This window comes from Balaenoptera acutorostrata, chromosome 12 (genome assembly GCF_949987535.1).
Source record: "Balaenoptera acutorostrata chromosome 12, mBalAcu1.1, whole genome shotgun sequence".
Classification (NCBI taxonomy): domain Eukaryota; kingdom Metazoa; phylum Chordata; class Mammalia; order Artiodactyla; family Balaenopteridae; genus Balaenoptera; species Balaenoptera acutorostrata.
Genome location: NC_080075.1, coordinates 54940526 through 54963007, shown reverse-complemented (window position 1 = coordinate 54963007; position 22482 = coordinate 54940526). Strand labels below are relative to the sequence as shown.

Here is a 22482-nt window from a genome sequence, read left to right as displayed (position 1 = left end):
AAGCTACAACATATGAATTTGAGGGGACACAGACATTCAGGCCATAAGAAGAATGGTGGCAGCAGCATGCCACAGAGTTCACAGAATAATAATATATATTTATTAAACATTCCATGCCAGGTATGCCCTCATTCAGTCCACACAGTAACCCCCCTCCCTGAGTAGATGTTCTCTTCATTCCCATGTTATAGCCCAGGAGTTACGAGTAGAGAGGTGAAGGGACTCTTGTGGATTTCACTGGAATTGGCAGAGCCAGGATTTGAACCCAGGCAGCCAGAGCTTGTAAACACCCCTTGATGGTGCTGCTCAGAATTCTAGACTGAAAGGAAACATAGAAATTATCTAGGTCAATTCTCAGGTTACAGATGAGAAAACTGAGGCTGGTGAAAGTGAAGTGTCAGTTAGTTTGTGTGTGAACCAGAATGCCCTGCCACCAGGCTGCCTCTTTTCAGGCTCTGTCAGATGCCAGGCGGCCTCCTGCGGGAGCCTGATATGCCCTCTCCCCAGCACTCGGCCTGGCTAGGCCATTACATCTCAGCTCATTTATCATCTTGCATTGTATTCTGCTCCATGGTTCCACTTGGTACCTTCCAGTGGGGCAGGGAGTTGAGCTCTCAGGCACACCTGGTTGGCGGGAGGAGGGCGGGGCAGTGTGTCATGGTGGGAGGGGCCTGAGCAGCCAGGCCTGGAGGCTCAGTGGGGGCGTGTGTATGGGTGTCTCAAGAGCAGACTCTGGGTCTCTTCACCCACAAAAGACATACTCAGTGCACCTGCTTTCCCCTTCAGAGCAGAGGGACTTGGCAGGATGTCCTCTGGCGGGTCACTCACAAGGACGTGGCCTTGCTCTGAAGTCGGGGGGACATGGATTAGACCAGAAGATGCTTTCTGATTCCCGGGGAAGGCTTCAGACACTGTCCCAGGAGCTTGAGAGAAGGGGGCAGTTGAAGCAGTCGTGGGTTTCTCTTGCTTGAAGTGCAGAAACATGACGTGCACATATGTATATATTGCTTGGTGGGAGGTGGGTGATATGTGACCCTCCAACGTCTCCAAGGGGAAAAAGGTTATTGTCCTTGTCAAGTTTGTTTAGAAACAATATGAACACCACAGATTTTTCACTAAGATAGAAAAATAAAATAGCTTCACTTCCCTGTCTGAGTGAACTGTCCCCCAACATCACAGCTGGGCTCAGACTGACCTGGTCCTGCCAGGAGCGGAGGCCTGGATTTTAGGGCCTCATGTTGGCCCCCGGGAGGTGGGCTGGGCCCTGTTGGGGCCTCTGGCTTTGGAGGAAGAACTCCCTCTCCCCAGATCCTGCTTCTAGCCCCTCCTGGCTGCCAGGTTAAAGGGTCTGGCCTGCCCTGTGGCCAGCTGCTCCCAAGTCACCTGCCGGCCCTGGCAGGGCTGAGGGCCCTTCCCTTGCCTAGCACAATCCCCCATTTGGTCCCTCCTCCCCCAGTGTTCCAAGCTCCTCTGGTATACCTGACTTCGATGGTATACCCAGAAACTTGAGGCGTGGACCCTTCCCCTCTGGAAGCTGAGCATATGATTGTCGGGGGCGGGGACATGGTAAGGGTGCAGGATTATCACATGTGCACCACCCAGGAGTCTAGAAATGTAGACTCTCAGGCCCCTCACCAGATGTATTGAATCAGAATTTACATTTTAACAGCATTCCCAGGTGACGTGTATGCACCTTACAGCTTGAGAAACACTGCCCTGGAACTCTTGTTTAATAAATATTGATATTTGTTGGCTGGTGGGTTAACTTTCAGTTGATCTCTGTAGAATGGGAGGGAGTTGTTATATGCCCACTGTATAGATGGGGAAACTGAGGCTTGCCCACGATCGTGCAGCCTGTGAATAGCAGAGCTTGGTCTGGTGGCCAGTGGTTGTCTCCCAAGCCTGAGTCCTGCCTATGACAGAGGACCCCTCCAGAGGGGTTACCTCCGAGATGCATTCGCACAGACAGAGGAGGGTATGGGACGTCCAGGAGCCCTGAGAAAGGAGAGGTAGGTTCCGGGCACTTACTGCAGAGCCTGGGGGCTGGCCAGGATGGATGATGCCTTTGGGCACTGTCATTCTGCCCCTGAGGGTAGCCCATAGGGGGCCCTAAGTGGGCCTTGGGGACATGGGGGACTCTAGCAAGGTTAGACCCACAGCAGGGTCCTTTGGGGGGTCCTGGAGGAATCAGGCCTTTCCCAGGCCGCAGCCTTAGCTCCTGATGGGGTCCGGTTTTCCTGCCCCTTCCAGCACTACCTTCAGCAGGAGCAGAGAACTCCCAACTCCGACTGTCTGATTTGATTCTCAGCCGTCTCTGTTTTTGTCCACAGGCAAAAAGGGCCTGTTTGCAAAGCTGTGTCATTCCGAACGGCTGCCGGGAGTGCAGCTTGCCCCTTTCTGTAGGCCTTACTGTGGGCCCCAACACAGGCTAATTACCCTGAAATGTTCTACCAGATATCCTAAAGCTCCAGCCTTCATGGCCCAAGGTCTCGCCTCAAGACAAAATAGGCTGCATTTCAACTGGCATTGCTGCCGCCTTGTATCTGGAATTCCAGTTTCTTAGCTGAGAAATGGCAAAATCCTCACTCCCATACCTGACCTTAGCTCAGCCAGTCCCGCACTTCAGGAATTGTTCCTCTGACATCATGCTTCTAGGGATTGGTTTCTGTATAATCAGACCTACGGTTGTAATGACAATAATGCAACCCCAACTAGCTGGAAAAGCAACAACCAAAAGGGGGAGGGACTGAAGATGTATGGGCCTGTGTAACTAGTAGGTCGTTGGGGGCAGATAGCATCAAACATAGCTGGATCCAGGGACTCCACGTGTTGTGGTCCTTCTCAACAGCTCCAGGTTTACGTGGTCCTGCAGCCTAAACTCACAACCTCAGGAGGAGAGAATGCCTTGGGGAAGGTTCTCATTGACCTGGTTTGGTCTCATGCCCACCCTGGAACCAATTTCAGTGACCAGCATTTAGGTGGCTGGTTTGGTGCCCGTAGTGGGATTTCCCCACTTAAATCTTGTGGACTGAGTTGGAAGAATGGTTCCTCGAAGGAAAATCAGGGTGCTGTTACCAAAGTAGGTGAAAGGTATGGAGGGCAGAACCCCAGAGCTCAGGCAGAATTGACTCTGCTCGGGTTACACCAGTAGTGACCAGGTGAGGATTTGAACTTGGCTCTCTCTGATTCTGGCTTTGGGGCTCGTCCCTAATGCCCAGGGAGTACTTGTTTGACTGACACACTCTGTTCCAGAGAGGGAAGTGAGTGAGACCCAGCTAGCTGTGGGGCCTTCCCATGTGAGCTGGGAGGTGAGGCTGAACCTTAGGAGGAATCAGCTGCAGATGAGTGGAAGAGGTGCCTTCCAGGTAAAGGAAAAATCCAGAGGGAGGCCCCTGGGAAATGGAGGTGGCTTGTTTGGAGCGGGGTGTTGTCATACCTTTTTGGAGCTAAGAGAGGTTGTGCATGGGAGGACTGGGAAATGAGGGGGCATTGAGAGCCCAGCAGGAAGCCTCAGGGTCTCCCTTTTGCTGGTGTTCCAGAACTTTGGCCTTAGGTAGCCATACCATGAAGTGTGGCCCAGCCTGTTTCCCGTAAAGTCAGCTCACCTGTTGGTCAACACGCTGTCTGGGTCCATCTGGAGCGGAGCGCTCTGGGCCCTAGACTAGGCAAAGCCGTTGTAGATCCAGGTGACAAACTGTCCTCTTTTCTGTTGGTTTGAGTCCTATAGGGGTAGCCCCAGCTATGACGGACGTGCAGGATGCTTCAGGGACTGTTCTTTCGACATGTCAAGCCTCACCCAGTTCAGCCCCCAAAAGCGCCAGTGTCATTGTTCACCTCTCAGAGGGCCGTTCTGTGGCAAACGGCTTCCTTCTCTCCCCCGGCCTGTGTTGATTCCCTTTCTCTGGCGCTCACTCAATGTGGTAATGATGTGGAGAATGACCCCCCCATTTCTCCAGCCATGAGTCCTGCCCTGAGCCCTAAAGACCTAGTCGTTGCTGCCTAATTTGGGGCTTGTTGTGTCTGTGGGCCCCTTGAAAACCAGCGCTGCCCTGTGTTTCAGCCTAGCAAACCCCTTTGCCCCTTGTTCACAGCCCAGCACCAGCGAGGCCACTCTGGGCAGGCTTGCCTGCTGGCTGACCGATAGAAGACCTGCCTGGCTATGAAGGAAAATGCCCCCGGTTCACCCAAAATACGGCAGTGAGATGCTAAATTGTGAAGGTGCTGTGAAAAGTAAAAATGTAAAAAACATTAGGCAGCTGTGAGAATTATGATCTGCAAATTCTCTTCTCCTCACCTCTCAAGATTTTTTTTTTTTCTTTTTTTCTGTTCTTTCAGCCTCTGAAACCCCCAGCTCCTCTGCTCTCACCTGGGATTTTATGGCTTTAGTAAAACTTTCAAAACTAAAAGAACACCAGGCTGCTCCTAGGGCAGGACATGGTGGGATATTGGTTTGGGGTTTTTTTTAGTCCTGGTATGGCAGGAATTAACTGTTTATTTTGGCTTCCTTCTCAAAGGGGCGTGGGCCGTCTGCCTTGTGGGGAAGCAGGTCAGCACTTTTGGTGCTGCTGCCCTGGCCCCAGACTGTGGTCCACGGAGTGAGAGGCTGGCCTCCAGATGGAGAGGAATGAGCAGATGAGGGTGTCTTGGAAGGAGGCTGGGTGTATTAATTGTGTGCTTACCAAGCCTTCATTGAGGTTCTGCCTGGGCTGTGAGATACGAAACAGGGCAGGAGGGTAAGTGGACACATGGAGGGAGACCATGGGGAGTTGGAGTGCTTTCCCTGCATCTTCTCCTGGCAGGCCTTTCCTCCATCATTGGAGGTCACCCCAGAGAGTAGTCGGTGGAGGTGTGCGTATGGACAGGGTTTTGAGGGGTGTATTTGAGAAACCAGCACCGACACAAGGGCCCATCCCTGCCAGGTTAGACAGCTATAATTCAGCCATTGGATACACATGTGAAAGGCAGGCCCCCGTGCGCTGGCCAGAAGCCTGAGATGTGGGAACCCCTGGTGGGTTACCGAGGGTAAGGAAAGACGCATGGAGTCTGGGCCGAGAGAACGGACGGTGTTGAAGCCAGAAGACCTGGATCTAGTTGGCACTTCGAGCTGAGGGGTGTTGGAAGGAATATCTTCTCCTTGAATTAGATTTCTCGTTTGTCATTCTAGGGAAAGGCTAAACCCCTACATAAGAGGTCATTTTGAGCATCACTTGAAACGTTTTCTGAGAGCGTACTTTCTGTTCTTTATAAGATCCATCTAATTTAATTTTCACAGCTACCCTATGAGGTGGGCATTGTTAGTGATCTTATTTTGTCTTTGGGGAAACTGAGACTAAGATCTCTCTAAACATTTTGAGGTATATCCTTCCAGTCTTTTTTCCTATAAGTTTTTATGTTTTAAATGAAAATAAGTTCATACAATCATATATTTTATATGCTTGTTTTTTAAAGTTAATATTTTATGAAATAGTTTCTAGTATACATCTACATTACTACATAAAGTAGCTTTATAGCATTTCATTGTAAGAATCTATTGTAGTTTAGCAAACTTGTCTCCTGTTATTGAACCTGTAGGTTAAATCTCATTTTTTTTTTTGCCATTATAAACAATACTGCACTGGATATCCTTGAAGCTCAACTTTTGCATTTTTTGCGTACATTATTTTTTTAAGGATAAATTTCTAGAAGTAGAGTTACTGGATTGAAATGTGTACACTTTTCAGAAACTTTGATACAAGGAGTCAAATTGTCTGCTTTTTTTTTTTCAATTGGTAAAATGTAACATAAAATTTAACATCTTAACCATTAAGAATTTTTTTAGCTGCAGTGAAATACACATAACAAAAGTTATTATCCTAAAAATTTTTAAGTGTACAGTTCAGTAGTGTTAAGTACATTCATGTTGTTGTGCAACCAATCTCCAGAACACTTTATCTTGCAAAATTGAAACTCGGCACCCAGTAAACAGTTTTCCATTCTCCTCCCCCAGCCCCTGGCAGTCACCATTCTATTTTCTGTCTCTATGAGTTTGACTACTCTAGGTACCTCACAGAAGTGGAATCATACAGACTTTGTCTTTTGTGACTGGTTTATTTCACTTAGCATAATGTCCTTAAGGTTCATCCATGTTGTTGCATATGGCAGGATTTCCTTCTTTTTTAAGGCTGAATAATATTCCATTGTGTGTATATACTACAATTTTTTTTTTTAAATAATGGTTTCTTCTTTTTTTTTTGGTTGCATTGGGTCTTCGTTGCTGCGCGCAGGCTTTCTCTAGTTGCGGCGAGCAGGGGCTACTCTTCGTTGTGGTGAGCAGGCTTCTCATTGTGGTGGCTTCTCTTGTTGTGGAGCACAGGCTCTAGGCATGTGGGCTCAGTAGTTGCAGCTCGCGGGCTCTAGAGCGCAGGCTCAGAAGCTGTGGCGCACAGGCTTAGTTGCTCCGCAGCATGTGGGATCTTCCCAGACCAGGGAATTGAACCCATGTCCCCTGCATTGGCAGGCGGATTCTTAACCACTGTGCCACGAGGGAAGTCATATCCTACATTTTCTTTATCTATTCATCCATCAATGGACACTTGGGTTGCTTCTACCTTTTTGCTGCTGTGAATAATGCTGCTATGATCATGGGTGTAGTACACATATCTCTTCTAGACCCTCTTTTCAATTCTTTTGCATATATACCCAGAAGTAGAGTTGTTGGATCATATGGTAATTCTGTTTTTAATCTTCTGAGGAATGGCCAGACTGTTTTCCACAGCAGCTGTACCATTCTATATTCCCACAGTTGCCCACTTTTGAGTGTGAATTATAAGGGTTCTTCCCAACCTGGCCTTGAGGCTTCCTCCCTGAAGGCTGAAGCAATGACTTGCATTTCTTCCTCCCCCCCATCCTCCACCCCCACAGGGCCTACGCCTCTCGGTTGCCCTGTGCTTTTGGACCAGCTGGGTAGGCAGGAGGGTGGGGGTCCACCCATCTGGAAAGTTCCATTACAGGGAAGGCATCGTGCTCTCCATCTCCGCATCCAGGGCCCAGGGCTCCAAGGGCGGGGCTTCTTGGAAGGGCTGCTGTTTGGGATGTGATGAGTCACTGAGACCGATGAGGCCCGGACCAGCCTGGGTGTTGAGCTGTGCCAGGGTCAGTTTGCCTCCAAACCGGAAGTTCAAAGTCAATGAAAAAGCAGGCGCTCCTCTTGAAAGGGGACCTCCCCTGGCTCGCAGGACTGGGTGTTTTCACATAAAGGCCCCGCTGCCAGTGGGAATCAGGAGGCAATGCCCGTGCTTCCTGGCAGCCTCTGGCTTCCTGCCCGCTCAACAGGGCTGGGATCCACTGGGATCCTTTGGGGGCGGGCTCAGAAGCAGCCCGTCTCCATCTTGGACCTAGTGTTGTGGTCTGGCCACTTGTGCAGAAACACACAGGGCAGAAGATGAAGGAACCCGAGGGTTGGAATCCCTGGTAGATTTCCCATCAGATGTTTGTGACAGGAAAATGGCTCGTCATATGACTCAAAGGGCAAATATAAGGCAAAGAAGCCTCTTTTTTTTTTTTTTATAAATTTATTTATTTTTGGCTGCTATCCTTTGTTGCAGTGCACGGGCTTCTCATTGCAGTGGCTTCTCTTGTTGCAGAGCACAGGCTCTAGGCGCACAGGCTTCAGTAGTTGTGGCATGTGGGCTTCAGTAGTTGTGGCTCATGGACTCTAGAGCGCAGGCTCAGTAGGTGTGGCGCACGGGCTTAGTTGCTCCGCGGCATGTGGGATCTTCCCGGACCAGGGCTCGAACCCGTGTCCCCTTCATTGGCAGGCGGACAGAGAAGCCTCTTTTTATGGGCAGAGCTGGGTGACTGGACCGCGACCCTCACTAGGAAGAGCTGTCGCCGGCTCCAGGAAGCTTTTTGGTCCGCTATATGTTAGAAGTTTTTTCACAGACCACTACCTCAGTGACTGGAGCCCCTTTACTTTGATCTTCATTAGTTCTCTGGAATCATAATTGCTTCCTTTCAAAAAGGAATATATTTATTATTTTTAGATATATTTTTACACAGTACATAGATCTTAAGTGTGTAATTTGATGAGTTTGTCAAGTATAGATACCCGTGTAACCAACACCGCAATAAAGACAAAGAACATTTCCATCACCCCAGAAAATGCCCTCAGGTCCTTTGCCAACTGATCCCCTCCCCAAACCCACCCCAGGCAATGACTGGTTGGTTTCTGTTAATATAGATTATAATTTTGCCCTTGTTTTGAATGTCATATAACTGAAATCATATGGCCTGTACTTTTTGATATCTAGCTTCTTCTGCACAGTATAAGTTCTGAGAGATTCACCCGTGTTGTATGTATCAAGAGTGTGTCCTTTTCTTTATTTCTGAGTAGTATTCCGTTGTATAAATATGCCACGGTTTGTTTATGAATTCCACAAGAACCATTTCTTAGATGGAGAGGGAGAAACCTCACCGGCCTCTACACTCGGCATGAGTGAATGTGTGTGTTCCCCTGTGTGTCCACCCACTCACTAAGCACCAGGCTTTGCTCTCGCTGGGTGCAAAGATCAACCAGAAATGGGCAGAGAGGATGGTCACAATGTAGGGGAAAGGGCATACGCAGAGGAGGCGCAGCTAAAACGTCCTGCTGGCTCTGAAGCCGGGAGACTTACGAAGCCTTCGGAGAAGAGGTGGTTTGCTGTGAGCTTTCAAGGAGGATGGGATTTAGAAATCTCAGAGAAGCCTTGTGGAGAGGCCCCTGCTGGGCGCAGAAGGAACAAACGGAGCGCGGGGAATGTGGCGGCCCCACAGACAGACACTGCTGAATTCACCGATTTGCCGTGGTCAGCCCACCGGAGGCTTGGGACTGGCAGCCTGAACCTGGTCCATCCCAGTTCTCGGCCCAGAGGTGGGGCAGGAGGGAACCCAGCCAGCAGCACGTCTCTGGGGGGGTGGGGAGGAGCCCAAGGATGTGTTAAAACAGACCCTCTCTGTGTCTTCTGGAGTTGGCTGTGCCCTCCTGCCATTTCCACTTGGCTTCCAGGCCAGGCCCTGAACAGTTTCTATGTCCCACTGTCCTGTAGGGTACACGGGGGCCATGGGTCTGGAGAGGAGTGGCTGGGCCGGCGCCGGCAGTGAGCAGGGGGGACCAGCCTTCTCCTGCCTCCTTGCCACGTCTTCTCCAGTACGCCCTCTGTTCCTCCTCCCCCTTAGTCCCTTCCTGGTCATGAGTCATTTGGCAGGAGGCATGTTGACACTTGGTGACCCGGGTAACTGAGTCTTTGTGTTGAGCAAGGGCCTTCATGGTCTGTGCCCACCTTTCCCCAGGCCGAGGCATCCCGACCTTTGGACCCATTCACACCCCAGTCTGGCAGAGGGCAAGGTCATTGAAACCATATGAGTTGGGAATCTAGCCAAGAACAGCAGTATTTCTTTACCTTGTGTTTGTAGAGTACTTTGTACTTTGTCAGACACCATCAGGCTTGTCGTTTCTTCAGCCAGCCAGTGCTTGCTGAGTGCCTCCTGTGTGCCAGGTTATAGAAAGGTGAACGTGCTAAGGTTGATGCCTTTAAGGAGCCTATAGTCTGGCTGAGCAAACACGTGAACAAATAAGTATAACAAAATGGTGGGGCAGGAATACGTAAAGTGTAGATCAGGGCCCGAGGAGAGAATGGTTGGTTATACCAGGGTGTATCGGGGGGTCTCCATAGAGGAGGGGGCACTCAGTGGCAGAAGGTGAGCTGTAATTTTGGGTGGCCTCTGCGGGGTGGGGTGGAGGGCACATTCCAGGCAAGAGGAGTGACCTGAGCACAGTCAGCATTCGGGTGCAGGAGGCCGGGTGTGGATGCAGTAGTTATGGTGTCGTAGTCAGCTCAGGCTGCTAGAACAGAGCACCACAGATTGGGTGGCTTATACCCAACGGACACTTATTTCTCACAGTCCTGGAGGCTGGAAGTCTGAGATCAAGGCACCAGCATGGTCAGGTTCTGGTGAGAGCCCTCTTTCAGGTTGCAGGCTGCCAACTTCTTGCTGTGTGCTCACTTGACGGAAGGGGCTCTCTGGGGTCTCTTTTATAAGGACACTAATCCCTATCATGAGGGCTCCACCCTCAGGACATAATCACCTCCCCAAGGCCCCGCCTCCTAATACCATCACCTTGGGCATTAGGTTTTCAACATAGGACTTTATGACTTTCAAGGGGACACAAACATTTGATCTATAACATGATGAGAGACAAGGCTGGGGAGGTGACAGGGATGGATCTTGGAGGGCTTGGTATGTAATGTCAGGAGTTTGGACCTCACCCTGTAGCAATGGGGACCCCAGTGGAGGGTTTTAAGCAGTGGAGTTTTAGAAGGATCACCCTGGGATCCTTGAGCAGGGTGGATGAGAGTGAGACTGGAGGCAGGGAGGCTAGCTAGGAGGCCAAGGTGATCATCCATTCAAGAGATAAAGCCTAAAATAAGGAGATAAGAGAAGGGAAGGGGAGGGGAGGCTTGAAATGTTAAGGGCTTGGTCATCAGTTGGATATTGGGGCCAAAGGGCAGGCGAGAGTTGAGGATTCTTTTCTTGGACCTTCCTTCAGTCACTTCATCTTGAGTACCTACTACATATAAAGTACTGTGTGGGCACAAAGATGAGAAAGATCTGGGTTCTGCTCACCGAGAACCGCAGTCTAGGACAGTGCTCTCTAGTCAGGACTGTGAGTTGCACGTGACAGCAACACAGTTTAAGTGGACTTTGACCCCACCCCCCCCCCTGAGAAAATGGGGGAAGGGGTTTATTGGTGCGTATACTGGAAAGTTTCAGGGGGTATTGCTTCAGGCAAGGTGTTAAAACAGTGTCTTTAGGAATCTGCCCTTTTCCATCAAGTCTCATCTCTGTTCTGTGTAGACTTTGTTTGTTTTTTTTTCATGACTAAGAGTTTATTCAATCTTTTTCCTGTCTCAAAGAAAAAAAAGCAAAAGACAAAAAACCCAGACATAAATATAGTTGTTTCCCTTTACAGCTTTCCCTTCTTGGTTTCTTATAGTTTCGGGTTTTTTTCTTTTTTTGCTTTAGAGCTATGCTTTTATATTTAAAATTTTTTCAATTTTGGTAAAAAACACAAAGCATAAAATATACCACTTTAACCATTTTCAAGTGTACAATCATGTTAATGACATTCACGTTATGCAGCTTCATTTTAAGGCAGCCTTTCCCTAACATTTCCAGGCTGGCCTCTTAACAGCTTAACAAGCCCAGTGGAAGGGGTAAGAATTCTGGGATTGGGTCTTCTCGGCCCAGACCAGGCCATGTGCACACCCTTAGCCAATCACTGTGGCCCTGATGATGGGTCAGCCTGGATCATGTGCCTGCCTTTGGGGTGGGGCAGGGTCTCGGCCCTGTGAACCACAGGGCCTGAGCGAGGCTGCACGATGGGTGCTCAAAGGGAAGGAGAGGTGCTGCTGTGGAAAGAATGGGAAATGGATGCCAGGGACGCAAAAACAGCAAATTCCACTGCAGGCACATAGGACCCAAGCGCCTGACTTAGGTGAGGTAGAAGCTGTTTGGTTCCACTGGAGGGTTGCATATAAATGCTGTGTAATCAAGTCATCTACCACGTGCTAGGGACTGTGGCAGTCCAAACAGGCTCATTTTGCCCCCATTGAACTACTGGGGGAGAGAAGAGCTAGATGTAAATAACTACTCCATGATGTAAACATGGTGAGTGCCTGGGGAGGGGTCTCTTCTAGCAACTGGGAGGAGGGGTCAGGATTGCTTCCAGCAGGCACTGCCTGGAAGGCCAGGCAGGAGTTGGGCATGGGGGTGCCACCAGTGTGGTTCCCCACGTGGGGCATGGGTGCCTGCTGTCTGTCCACCGCTTGATCCCAGCCGCTGCTAATACCATCCTTGCTTTAGCCCCCTCCTTCCGCTCCCAGGACCTCCGCCTCCCACTGGCTGCTCCGGAGTCTCCTCGGATGAGCCCACCCTGGGCCCCTGGGAGGGGCCTGGAGCTGGGTCCCCCTCCCCCCTGCCGAGAAGGGCAGGTCCGAGGTGCTCCCCTCCTCCCGCAGGCCTCTCCCTGGAACGCCTACCCAACTCCATCGCTTCCCGCCACCGCCTGACCGAGAGGGAGGAGGAAGTGATCACCTGTTTCGAGAGGGCCTCCTGGATCGCTCAGGTGTTCCTGCAGGAATTGGAGAAGGTGAGCTGGAAATAATAGCCCCATGGTCATCACTGCCCTCTATTGAGCACCTGTATCTATGCAACCCCCCTCACCCCACTAAAACCGTAGGTCCCGCTTGTGCAAATTAGAAAAGAGGACCCTCCACCTGCCCTGAAGATGCTCTGCTTTATCCATTGGAAAACTCACTATAGTATCCTGATTCTATAAGCATGAGCCTCTCTGCTGCCAGAAAAGAGTTTTAATAAACAGAAGAGTCCACGCCACCTGCGAGTGGCTGGGGACCTCCTTGGTGAGCTCAGCTTGTACGACCAAAAATGTGACAGCCCTGTTGTGTTCATTAACTTGTTTACCCCTCACAGCAGCTCTCTGAAGTAGGTGTTACATTCATCCCTGTTTAACACATGAGGTTTAGAGAGATTAAGTCATTTGCCCACTACTCTTCCCTTGGAAGGGTACAGTCAGGCCGGTCCTTGTAGACACTCTTCCCAGCCCTCAGGTGCTCCGGAAGCTCCCTACTGGACCCTTTAGGGAGGAGAAGGCCCATTCTTAAAGCCTCGCAGAGGCTGGCAGAGCTGGCCACAGGGGTCTGGAAATTCTCTGGCCTACTTATCTCCCAGCTTCTGCTTCGGGGGGCCTGAACGAACTGTCAACAGGACAGCAGTTCCAGGTGTTAGCAGCATACTGTGATGTTACCCCAGTTCTTCCCTTCTGGGGACTCCTGGTTTAATGGGGGGGGGGGTACAAACAGCCGTATTCAACAAAGATACTTACAGTTACTGCATCCCTGTTTTCACGTCAGGCACTACTTTGAGTACTTTACAGTTGTTCTCTAATTTAACCTTCAAATAGTAACCAACTGCAACAGGTTACGATTGTTATTCCCATTTTGTAGGTGAGGAAACTCAGGTGTGGAGAGTTAAATAGCTTCCCGGAGCTCAGACAGTCCATAAGTGGCATTGGCAGGGTTTGGACCCTGTATGACTTGTGACTTTGGGGTGGTGCTTAAGCCTTCTGTTGTTTAGTAGATGCTAGATGGCAGGCTCTATGGCAGAGGAGATTTAGGATTGGCATCCAGACAGAGGAGGTGGGCACGAGCTGAGAGACTCAGCACCCAGGAGATATTTGAACCTCACCTACTTTGGCAAATGCCAAAATATCAACCCAGCACCTGTTTTTGTGACGGGCCATTTTGGAGGCGTCCTCCTCAGGCCAGGTCAGCTCCCATGGAGCTGGATTCTCAGCCTCAGGACTTCTGACGTTTGGGGCCAGATAATTCTTCATTGTGGGGCTGCCCTGTGTAGAATGTCCAGCAGCACTCCCGGCCTCTACCTGTGGGCTGCCAGCAGCCAACCCCCCTCCAACTGTGACAACCAAAAGTGTCTCCAGATATTGCCAAATGTCTCAGGGGCAAAATTGCCCCCCTGTCGAGAGTCACCATCCTAGAGTCCCTCTGCTTGGCCGGACTTCAGCGGGAAAGAAGTGATTGGGCAGCTCAGCAGAAACAGGACTCGAGTGTACTCCCTGGCAGAGGTCCACGTGGAGACTTGAGTTGACCTCTGCCAAGGTCACATGCAATGTTTCAGGAGCTCTTCATGTTTGAATTACATATAGTTTGGAGGAAGCTTTCATGAAAAAGTGAAAGTCACCCATTCAGTCAGAAGCCTGGGTTTTGGACTCTTAAAAGGGGATTAAGGTGATGAGCTGGAATGGTGTCCAGGGCTGGAACCAGCGCCCCAGGGACACGGGGTGGACAAATGGGCCCCGATAGCTGGTTATCTCGGGTCGAGGGAGGGCAGGCCATAGAACCCTGTGCACCCGGTGCGCTGCAAAGCTGGACGTCCCTCCTAAGACCCAGCGCCAACCTCTGAGGAACTAAGAATCTCTCTAAAACGTATTTCAGTTTCTGAAACATAAGGTGGATGGCTCGTTGATTTTTTTTTTTCCCCTCATATCAGAGAGGGAGGTGGCATAGTGAAGGCAGGCCCATCTCGGTGCGGCTGGGTGACCCTCTCAGAGCTGAGGCTTAAGCGACAGCTCAGTTAATAACAATTGTTCCTCAGCTTTCCCACGAACTGGGGGTCAGCTGTTAGGCTGTTCTGAGGTTACATGGTTATGTGACAGGGACAGTGCAGTGTCTGGCGTCTGGTAGGCACTCGAGTGTTGAAAGAATGCACCAATAAGTAATAGAAAGAGCCTGGAATGTGTAGCTGGCCAGACTTGAGTTTGACGTCCAGGCCCAGGCCAGCTTTGTGTCCTCGGGCACTTTCTGAGCCTCAATTTCCTCATCTATAAGGTGCAGATAAAACCAGCCTTGTAGGGCTGTTATGGGCATCCAGCATTTGCACGGAGAGAGTGCTTTGACCTATTTTGAATTAAAGCACGTTAGGTTGAGTTTGGTCTGAGTATTGCCCTACGTGCCCCTATGGTGGCTGGGGGCTTGGGCGGCGATGGGGCCGCCACCTCTGCCTGGGCTGACCCTGGCCTCTCGGCCTCAGAACTTGCAGACAGCGGCTCTCTCTGTGTTCCCCTTCCCAGATCACAAGTAACACCACATCCCGGCACCTGAAAGTATCTCACCCGGTCGACTACGAGCTCACCTACTTCCTGGAAGCTGCACTCCAGAGCGCTTACGTGACAAACCTGAAGAAGGGGTAGGTCGCTGGCAGCTGAGCGGGACCCGGACATTTCTTTCAGGCCTGGGAGCTGCTGACATTGGTCAGGCCTCCCTCTTCTCTGGGCTGTGTGTGTGCGGGCTCCCTGGAGAGGACGATGGGGGCTGGCTTGTTCCCGTCTTGTCAGACTGAGCTTGCCCAGGCCCTCGGGGGAAGGGCTGAGCTTCAGGAAGCTGCTGAAGCAATAAAGCCTGCACATGTTGGGGGTGGTCATCTTTAGAAGGGGGAGTTCTGGGAGCCCGATGATGGTGTGGGAAGAGTGAAGGACAGTGAGCTGGGCGGTCTGGAGGTGGTCACTGTCGCCTGAAGTGTCAGCTAAAGTCATTTTGCTTCTCTGAGCCTCATTCTTCCCAAAATTTAATGGAAAAGGTGATTCCTGATTATTCCAACTTTCAAAGGGCTGTGAGATCCAAGGGGAAGTGTGGTGAAAGTAAAGGCCTGGCATCATTTTGGGGGTGCGACTGCCCTGCTGGTGAGGTGGCAGGAAGCTCGTTCTCCTGTGCATTGACTGGAGGGTCCTGGGACCCAAGAACATGGTGCCCAGAACCCCTTTCTTAGTCTTTTGCTTGTTGGGGTTAAGCAAGGCACCCTCCCTCTGTGGAGAGTCTGGTGGATGCGTCCATCTGGGTGGGAGGGGCTGCTGGTGTTTCGTGGGTGCGTTGGTGGTGGTGGAGATGGAGGGAGAAGCAACAGGACCCGGCGGGCGTGTTGCTGGCAACCGTGGCTCTCCGGCGGTTCTGCGGGGCTGAATGCCTCCACCAGGCTGGAGACTAGCAGGTGGGGGCCTGGGTTTCCCGTGCCTCATCGGCTCCCTCCTCAGCATCATTACTACCCTCTGCAGACACCATGGGCTGGGGCCGTGAGGCCATCCGGGTGAGCGGAGGGACTCACGTGTGCCGAGTGCAGCCAGTCACCGTGGAGGCTGGGCACACGTCTCGCCCCTCTCGAGCCTCCCAGGTGGAGGTGGGCCAGCCACACAGGTGTTGCCTCCTCCCCACAGGTGAGGAAACGGAGGGTCAGGATCACAGAGCTTTCTTTGCTCTGACTGGCTAGAGTCCTTTGAAGCCCCTATTTTGTTTTTAGTATGATTTATTTTGTTAAATTTCACTTTATTCATCCTTTTCATTTAACATTTTTTGGAATAGATGATTCTTGCACAGGATACCAAATTAAAAAGGTACAGAAGACTAGACAGTAAAAAGTTTCCCTTCCATCTCCATCCCCTGCCTCCTGGTTCCTCTGTAGACAGTGTTCCTAGGCTCCTGTATCATTCCATGATAGTTAGCAGCATACACAAGCGATTATACGCACATATTATTTTCTTCCTTTTTTAAATGCATATTCTCCCCTTTGCCTTTTTTCATTCAAAATATATCTCTTGGAGATGGTTCCGCATCAGAGCTGCCTTTTCTTTGCACTGCTGCATAGTGTTTGTAGTATCGTATAGTACAGATCTCCTACAATTTGTTTACTCAGTTCCCAACTGAGGAACAGATAGGTCACTTCCAGACTTGGGCTCTTTTCAGTGTATGCCAGAGTCCAGAACAGAACCATACCTATGCATTGTTTCAGTGGGAATCCGTCTGTAGGGTGGATTCCGAGACAGGAAAGTTCTGGGTCAGAAGGTACGAATGCTGGTCATTTGGGTAGACGTTGCCAACTTGGACCTCATAGAGGTTGTTTCAGTTTCTGTGCCACCAAGATGTGGGAGAGAGGCTGCTTCGTAAGCCCTCACAACATAGTGCAAGCATTTTTTTTTTTAAAGATTTATTGGTTGATTGATTGATTGCTTGCTATGTTGGGTCTTCGTTTCTGTGCTAGGGCTTTCTCTAGTTGCGGCAAGTGGGGGCCACTCTTCATCGCGGTGCGCGGGCCTCACTATCGTGGCCTCTCTTGTTGCGGAGCACAGGCTCCAGAGTGCAGGCTCAGTAGTTGTGGCTCACGGGCCTAGTTGCTCCGTGGCATGTGGGACCTTCCCAGACCAGGGCTCGAACCCGTGTCCTCTGCATTAGCAGGCAGATTCTCAACCACTGCACCACCAGGGAAGCCCCAGCATTTTTTTTTTAAGTTTTTATTGAAATATAGCTGATCTACAGTGTTGTGTTAGTTTCAGGTGCACAGCAAAGTGATTCAGTCATACATGTATGTGTATGTGTGTGTGTCTATATATATGTCCTTTTTTAGATTCTTTTCCATTATAGGTTATTACGAGATATTGAGTGTAGTTCCCTGTGTTATACAGTAGGTCCTTGTTGTTTAGCTATTTTATATATAGTGGCGTGTATCTGCTAATCCCAAACTCCTAGTTTATCCCTGCCGCACCTTCCTCCTTTGGTAACCATAAGTTTGTTTTCTATGTCTGTGAATCTATTTCTGTTTTATAAATAATTCCTCTGTATCATTTTTTTAGATTCCACATATAAATGATATCATATGATATTTGTCTTTGACTTACTTCACTTAATATGATAATCTCTAGGTCCATCCATGTTGCTGCAAATGGCATTATTTCATTCTTTTTTATGGCTGAGTAGTATTCCATTGTATATATGTGCCACATCTTCTTTATCCATTCATCTGTCGATGGACATTTAGGTTGTTTCCACATCTTGGCTATTGTAAATAGCACTGCAATGACCACTGGGGTGCGTGTATCTGTCTGAATTATAGTTTTCTCCAGACACATGCCCAGGGGTGGAATCACTGGATCATATGGTAACTCTATTTTTAGTTTTTTAAAGAACTTTCATACTGTTCTCCATAGTGGCTGTACCAGTTTACATTCCTTTCAACAGTGTAGGAGGATTAGTGCAAGCTTTTTGATGTTTTATTAGGCTTGATTGGTGAAATATGCTATCTCAGCATCATTATTGTTGGCGGGGGAGATGATATTTATCTATTCACTTTTCCAGTGTTGGTACTTGGAAGGTAATTACTTCTTTTGTTTTTTAAAATAATTTCTGTTGAAGTATATTTGATTTATAATGTTGGCAGTTTCAGGTGTACAGGAAAGTGATTCAGTTATATATATATATATATATATATATATATATATATATATATATATATATGTATGTATGTATGTATATATGTATACGTACATATATATATATATCCTTTTTCGGATTCTTTTCCGTTATAGGTTATTACAAGTGATTGGGTATATAGGTCCCTGTGCTATACAGTAGGTCCTTATTGGTTCAGCATCATTTTAAATTTGCACTTTTCTTAGGAGTGAGGTTCATTAGATTTTTATGTTTTAATTGTTTGTACCTTTAAAAATGCATAATTTATTTTAAAAAAATTTTAATTGAAGTATAGTTGATTTACAATGTTTTAGTTTCAGGTGTACAGCAAAGTGATTCAGATATATATATATATATGTGTATTCTTTTTCAGGTTCTTTTCCCCTTATAGGTTAATACAGAATATTGAGTATAGTTTCCTGTGCTATACAGTAGATCCTTGTTGGTTATCTATTTTATATATAGTAGTGTGTATATTTTAGTCCCAAACTCCTAATTTATCCCTCCCTCCCCAAAATGCATAATTCATTGATCCCTCCCTCCCTCCTAGTTTATGTAAGTAACATAATTATAATGTTTATGGTGGAAAACTTGGAAAATACATAAAAATATAAAACAGGCAAATTTAAAAATCACATATTCAATCTTTAGATCAGGGACTGGCAGATTATGACCTTCTGGCCAGTCACCCGCTTTTGTGAAGTTTTTTGGAACACAGCTTGCTGTTGGTTTAGGTATCTTCTATATCTATGGCTGCTTTAGAGCAACAACTGCAGAGTTATATGACTCCAAGCCTAAAATGTTTACTGTCTGGCTCTTCACAGAAAAAAATTTGCTGGCCCCTTATTCTAGGTAATCACTATTAACATTTTTTTAAATAAATTTATTTATTTTTTATTTTTGGCTGCGTTGGGTCTTTGTTGCTGCACGCAGGCATTCTCTAGTTGTGCTGAGCAGGGGCTACTCTTCGTTGTGGTGCGCAGGCTTCTCATAGCACTGGCTTCTCTTGTTGCTGAGCACAGGCTCTAGGCGTGCGGGCTTCAGTAGTTGTGGCACGTGGGCTCAGTAGTTGTGGCTCGCGGGCTCTAGAGCGCAGGCTCGGTAGTTGTGGCGCACGGGCTTAGTTGCTCCGCGGCATGTGGGATCCTCCCAGACCAGGGCTCGAACCCGTGTCTCCTGCATTGGCAGGCGGATTCTTAACCACTGCGCCACCAGGGAAGCCCCCCACTATTAACATTTTGATGTATGTCTTTTCACATTTTTCTATGTACAGATATGCAGGTATATTTTTTTCTTTTCTTTTTTAAACAACAACAAAATAGTATCTTATAGTACTGCTGCTTTGTAGTCTGCTTTTTCCACTCAGGGCTTGGTTGGGAGCCTCTTTTGTGTTCCTGTTAATCTCTCTTCTGCATGAAGTCCCTCCCTGTGGCATCAGGGGAAGGTGCCAAGCCCACGCCTGCAGGTGGGCTTAGGGCTTGGTGGGCTGTGTGTCTGGGACAGTCATCCTTGAGCTGGGCCCCGAGGGAGGGGAGATTCCCAGAGACAGGAGGAGTCTGGGTGGGGCAGAAGAGGTAGGATGAGGCTGAGGATTCCAGGATGGGGAACTTGAGAGAGTCCAAGGCCAAATACACTTGGGAAACAGTGGGTTAAAGACTTCTCAGACCCTTTAGAATAGGAATTCCAAGGAGCATGGTTGCAGATAGTCAATTTTCAGGAGGAGGCAAAGACATGTAAAGTTTTCAGTTTCGTTTGACAGGGAGCCCTTGTTTGGGGTGGGTCTCTGGGGACCGCTCTTTAGGAACCAGCACTCTGGGACTCCAAGGGGAACAGCTGGACTGAAACGCAGTTTCTGGCCCAGGCAGCTTTTCCATCCAGCAGGCATCCCTGTCCCATCAGAGCTACATCCCATTCGGGGTGTTGGAAGCCCCCCGAGCTTTAGCCCTCAATGCCTGGAAGAGAAGGAAGTGGAGTCTTTGCCCAGAATGCAGAGCAGGCCATGGTGAGGCCACTCCCAGGAAGCAGAGGTGGCTGAGATGGCTGGGGGTGGGCGTGGGCCTGGGGGGAGGCAGTCCTGCCTCAGCTGGAACCCGCCCTGGAGGAGGCCTGTGTCCTCCTCGCTCACCACCCTGCCCTCGTGTTAGAGGAGGCGGGGTGCCGCACGAATCCTGTCCTCCAGATGGTAAGAGCAGGGAGAAGGTCCCGGCCAGGAAACAGGCTCTCTCCCTGCTCTCTCCTCATACGTGAACAGCCACCAGAGCACCTGATTCGTCACAGCTGTTTAGAAAATCTAAGGCAGTATTATCATTTATTTGTATTATTATTTTTTTGAGGCAGTCCACAGCTGGATGGGCTGCTGCCTCAAGCTTAAAGTTTACACTTAAAAAAAAAAAAATTTCTCTAGTGCTAGGCCAGGGAGGCAGTGGTGTCCCGTTTGGGACGTGAGGATCGGGAGGCCCAGGGAGCCAAGGTGGTTTACCTCCCAAGGGTGGGACTGGCCTGGGAGCCCTGGGTGCCTCTGACCAACCACTCTGTGGCCAGGGAGGTGGGGCCGGGGGGAGTCACTGGGACACGCACACAGCCTCTGCTCTAGCTCCACCATGGCTTGTTTGTTCCTATTCAGTTACTGAATTTCAGTTTCAGTGACATGGTGGCCTAGCAGGCTGGTTCCTGTTTTTACTTCCCAGGCAGCTGCCACCCAGCTGCTTCTCTTTAGCTGGAGACTGTCGTCGCCCTGTTTTTGCAAATAAAGTTTTTTTGGCACATAGCCACACCCATTCATTTACATACTGTCTCACCCTCAGAGCGGAGAAGTTGGGATTGAGATCAGATGGCTAGTCCTGAAATATTTACTCCCTGATCCTTTAAAGAAAAGAGTTTGCTGATGCCTGCTCTCTGTTTAAGAGGTTCTCCCTCCCAAGGCCTCTTGCAGAAGAGGTGCTCTTCTTCCATATGCGAGTCCCATGGAGTAGATTTTGTGGGGAGGGGACAGTTCTAATTTTAGTGTTCTGTGTCCTTCATTCATTCATTTAACAAATATTTGTTATACTAATACGTGCCACCTATTAAGAGCTGAATTTGTGCCAGGCACTTAAGTGCTTTGCTGGCATGTGTCTTTAGTCTTTCCAGGAGCCCTCTGAGGTAGGTGCTGTTGTTAGCACCCCCATTTTACAGATGGGAAAACTGAGGCACAGAGAACATAAGTGACTTGTCCTGGACAGAGCCAGGGTTGTGTGTGCCGGTACTGTCTGACACCATTAACCACCAGTCTACACTGCCCACAGCAGAAACACAGCAGTTAAGACCCTGCTGCCGCCCCCGAGGTGCTCACAGCCTAGCGTTTGTTCCCCTGAGTCTGCCTCTACTTGGTATGCGTGGTCCCAGCTTCTGGTTTGAAGAGTTGGTGGGTGTCAGGGCAGGGCCGGGGAATAGAGGCCACTCAGTGATCCTGAGCAAGTTCCTCCTCTACTCCCCACCCCCACCTCTAATGGGGGGTGTCTGTTTGTCCTGCATCCCAGGGTGTGAGGGTCCAAGAGGAGGGAGGGAATGAAAAGACACTGGAGTACGGAATTCAGAGCCCTATTAACTCCCTCTCTGCTGAGGTCCCCCCACCTCCACCTCCTGCTCCCTTCCCCACACCAGCTTCTTTGTAGATATGAATGAGGTCAAGGTGAGCGTCCAGGACAGCCGCTCCCTTCCCCACACCAGCTTCTCTGCAGATATGATGAGGTCAAGGTGAACGTCCAGGACAGCCAGGAGGGAAAGAGGGAGAGAGCCAGCAGTTATCAAGCACGTGCTGTGTGCTAGGCTGGACCACATGCTCTGTGTACAACACTCTGTGAAGGAGGTCATGTGACCCCAGCCCACTAGTGAGGGGCTGCGGCTCAGAGAAGGTTGAGTCACTTGCCCAGCCTCACCCACTGGAATCTTCCTGAAGCACAAATTTCAGTCCTTAAAGCTGATGCTGACTCCCTCCCCACCCCCGCCCTTTATTCCCAAATAAAGAGGAATGGAAACTGGATCATCATTTCTTTCCAAGCAAACAGCCCAAATATTTGAAAGCCTGAGTGTGAGGAGTAGTTCCCAGGATACGTGGGAACAACTCAGCCCCTCTCTCAGTTTCCTGTGAACACATCCAGCCCGGCGGTGGCCCTGGAATGTGACATATATAAAGTAGCCCTGGGTGCCTGGGCAGGCTTTAAGTAATTTCTTCACACCTTTCCTCTTGATAGTAGCTAATGTTGAATACTTACTGCATGTCAGGCAGAATGCTAATGCCTTTACGTGTAATCCTGTGAAGTTGGAACTAGTAATATCCCCATTTTCCTGAAGGAGAGGTTAAGTAACTTGCCCAAGGTCACAAGGCTAACAGGTGGTATTGCCAGGAGCCTGGTGCTGAACTGTGTCTGCCCAACCCCACAGCCTGAGGCCATGCTCATTACATAGTCCTGGGCCCAGGATACCACCCACCCACAGTAGGTCTGCATCAGTGAGCTCCTGTAATTATGTATCATGGTCTTCAGGTCAAAGTTACATCTTCCTGGGTGAGTCACCGGTTCCAGTATTTTTCTTATACATTTGTCATTATTAGGAAGTTAAAAAAAAAAGTCACCTTAGCCCAGGGTTTCTCAGCCTC

General features: G+C 49.3%; 1 protein-coding gene across 5 annotated transcripts in view; it reads left to right on the top strand.

Annotated features, from left to right (window-relative positions):
- TTC7A (tetratricopeptide repeat domain 7A) overlaps positions 1–22482 on the top strand; it is a 162701-nt gene that overhangs the window by 61935 nt on the left and 78284 nt on the right. For all 5 annotated transcript variants that reach the window (XM_057558077.1, XM_007190057.3, XM_028168483.2 and 2 more), the window contains 2 exons: positions 12036–12166; positions 14684–14799. In XM_057558077.1, coding sequence (XP_057414060.1) covers positions 12036–12166; positions 14684–14799 — 247 coding nt within the window. The remainder of the gene's footprint in view (positions 1–12035; positions 12167–14683; positions 14800–22482) is intronic.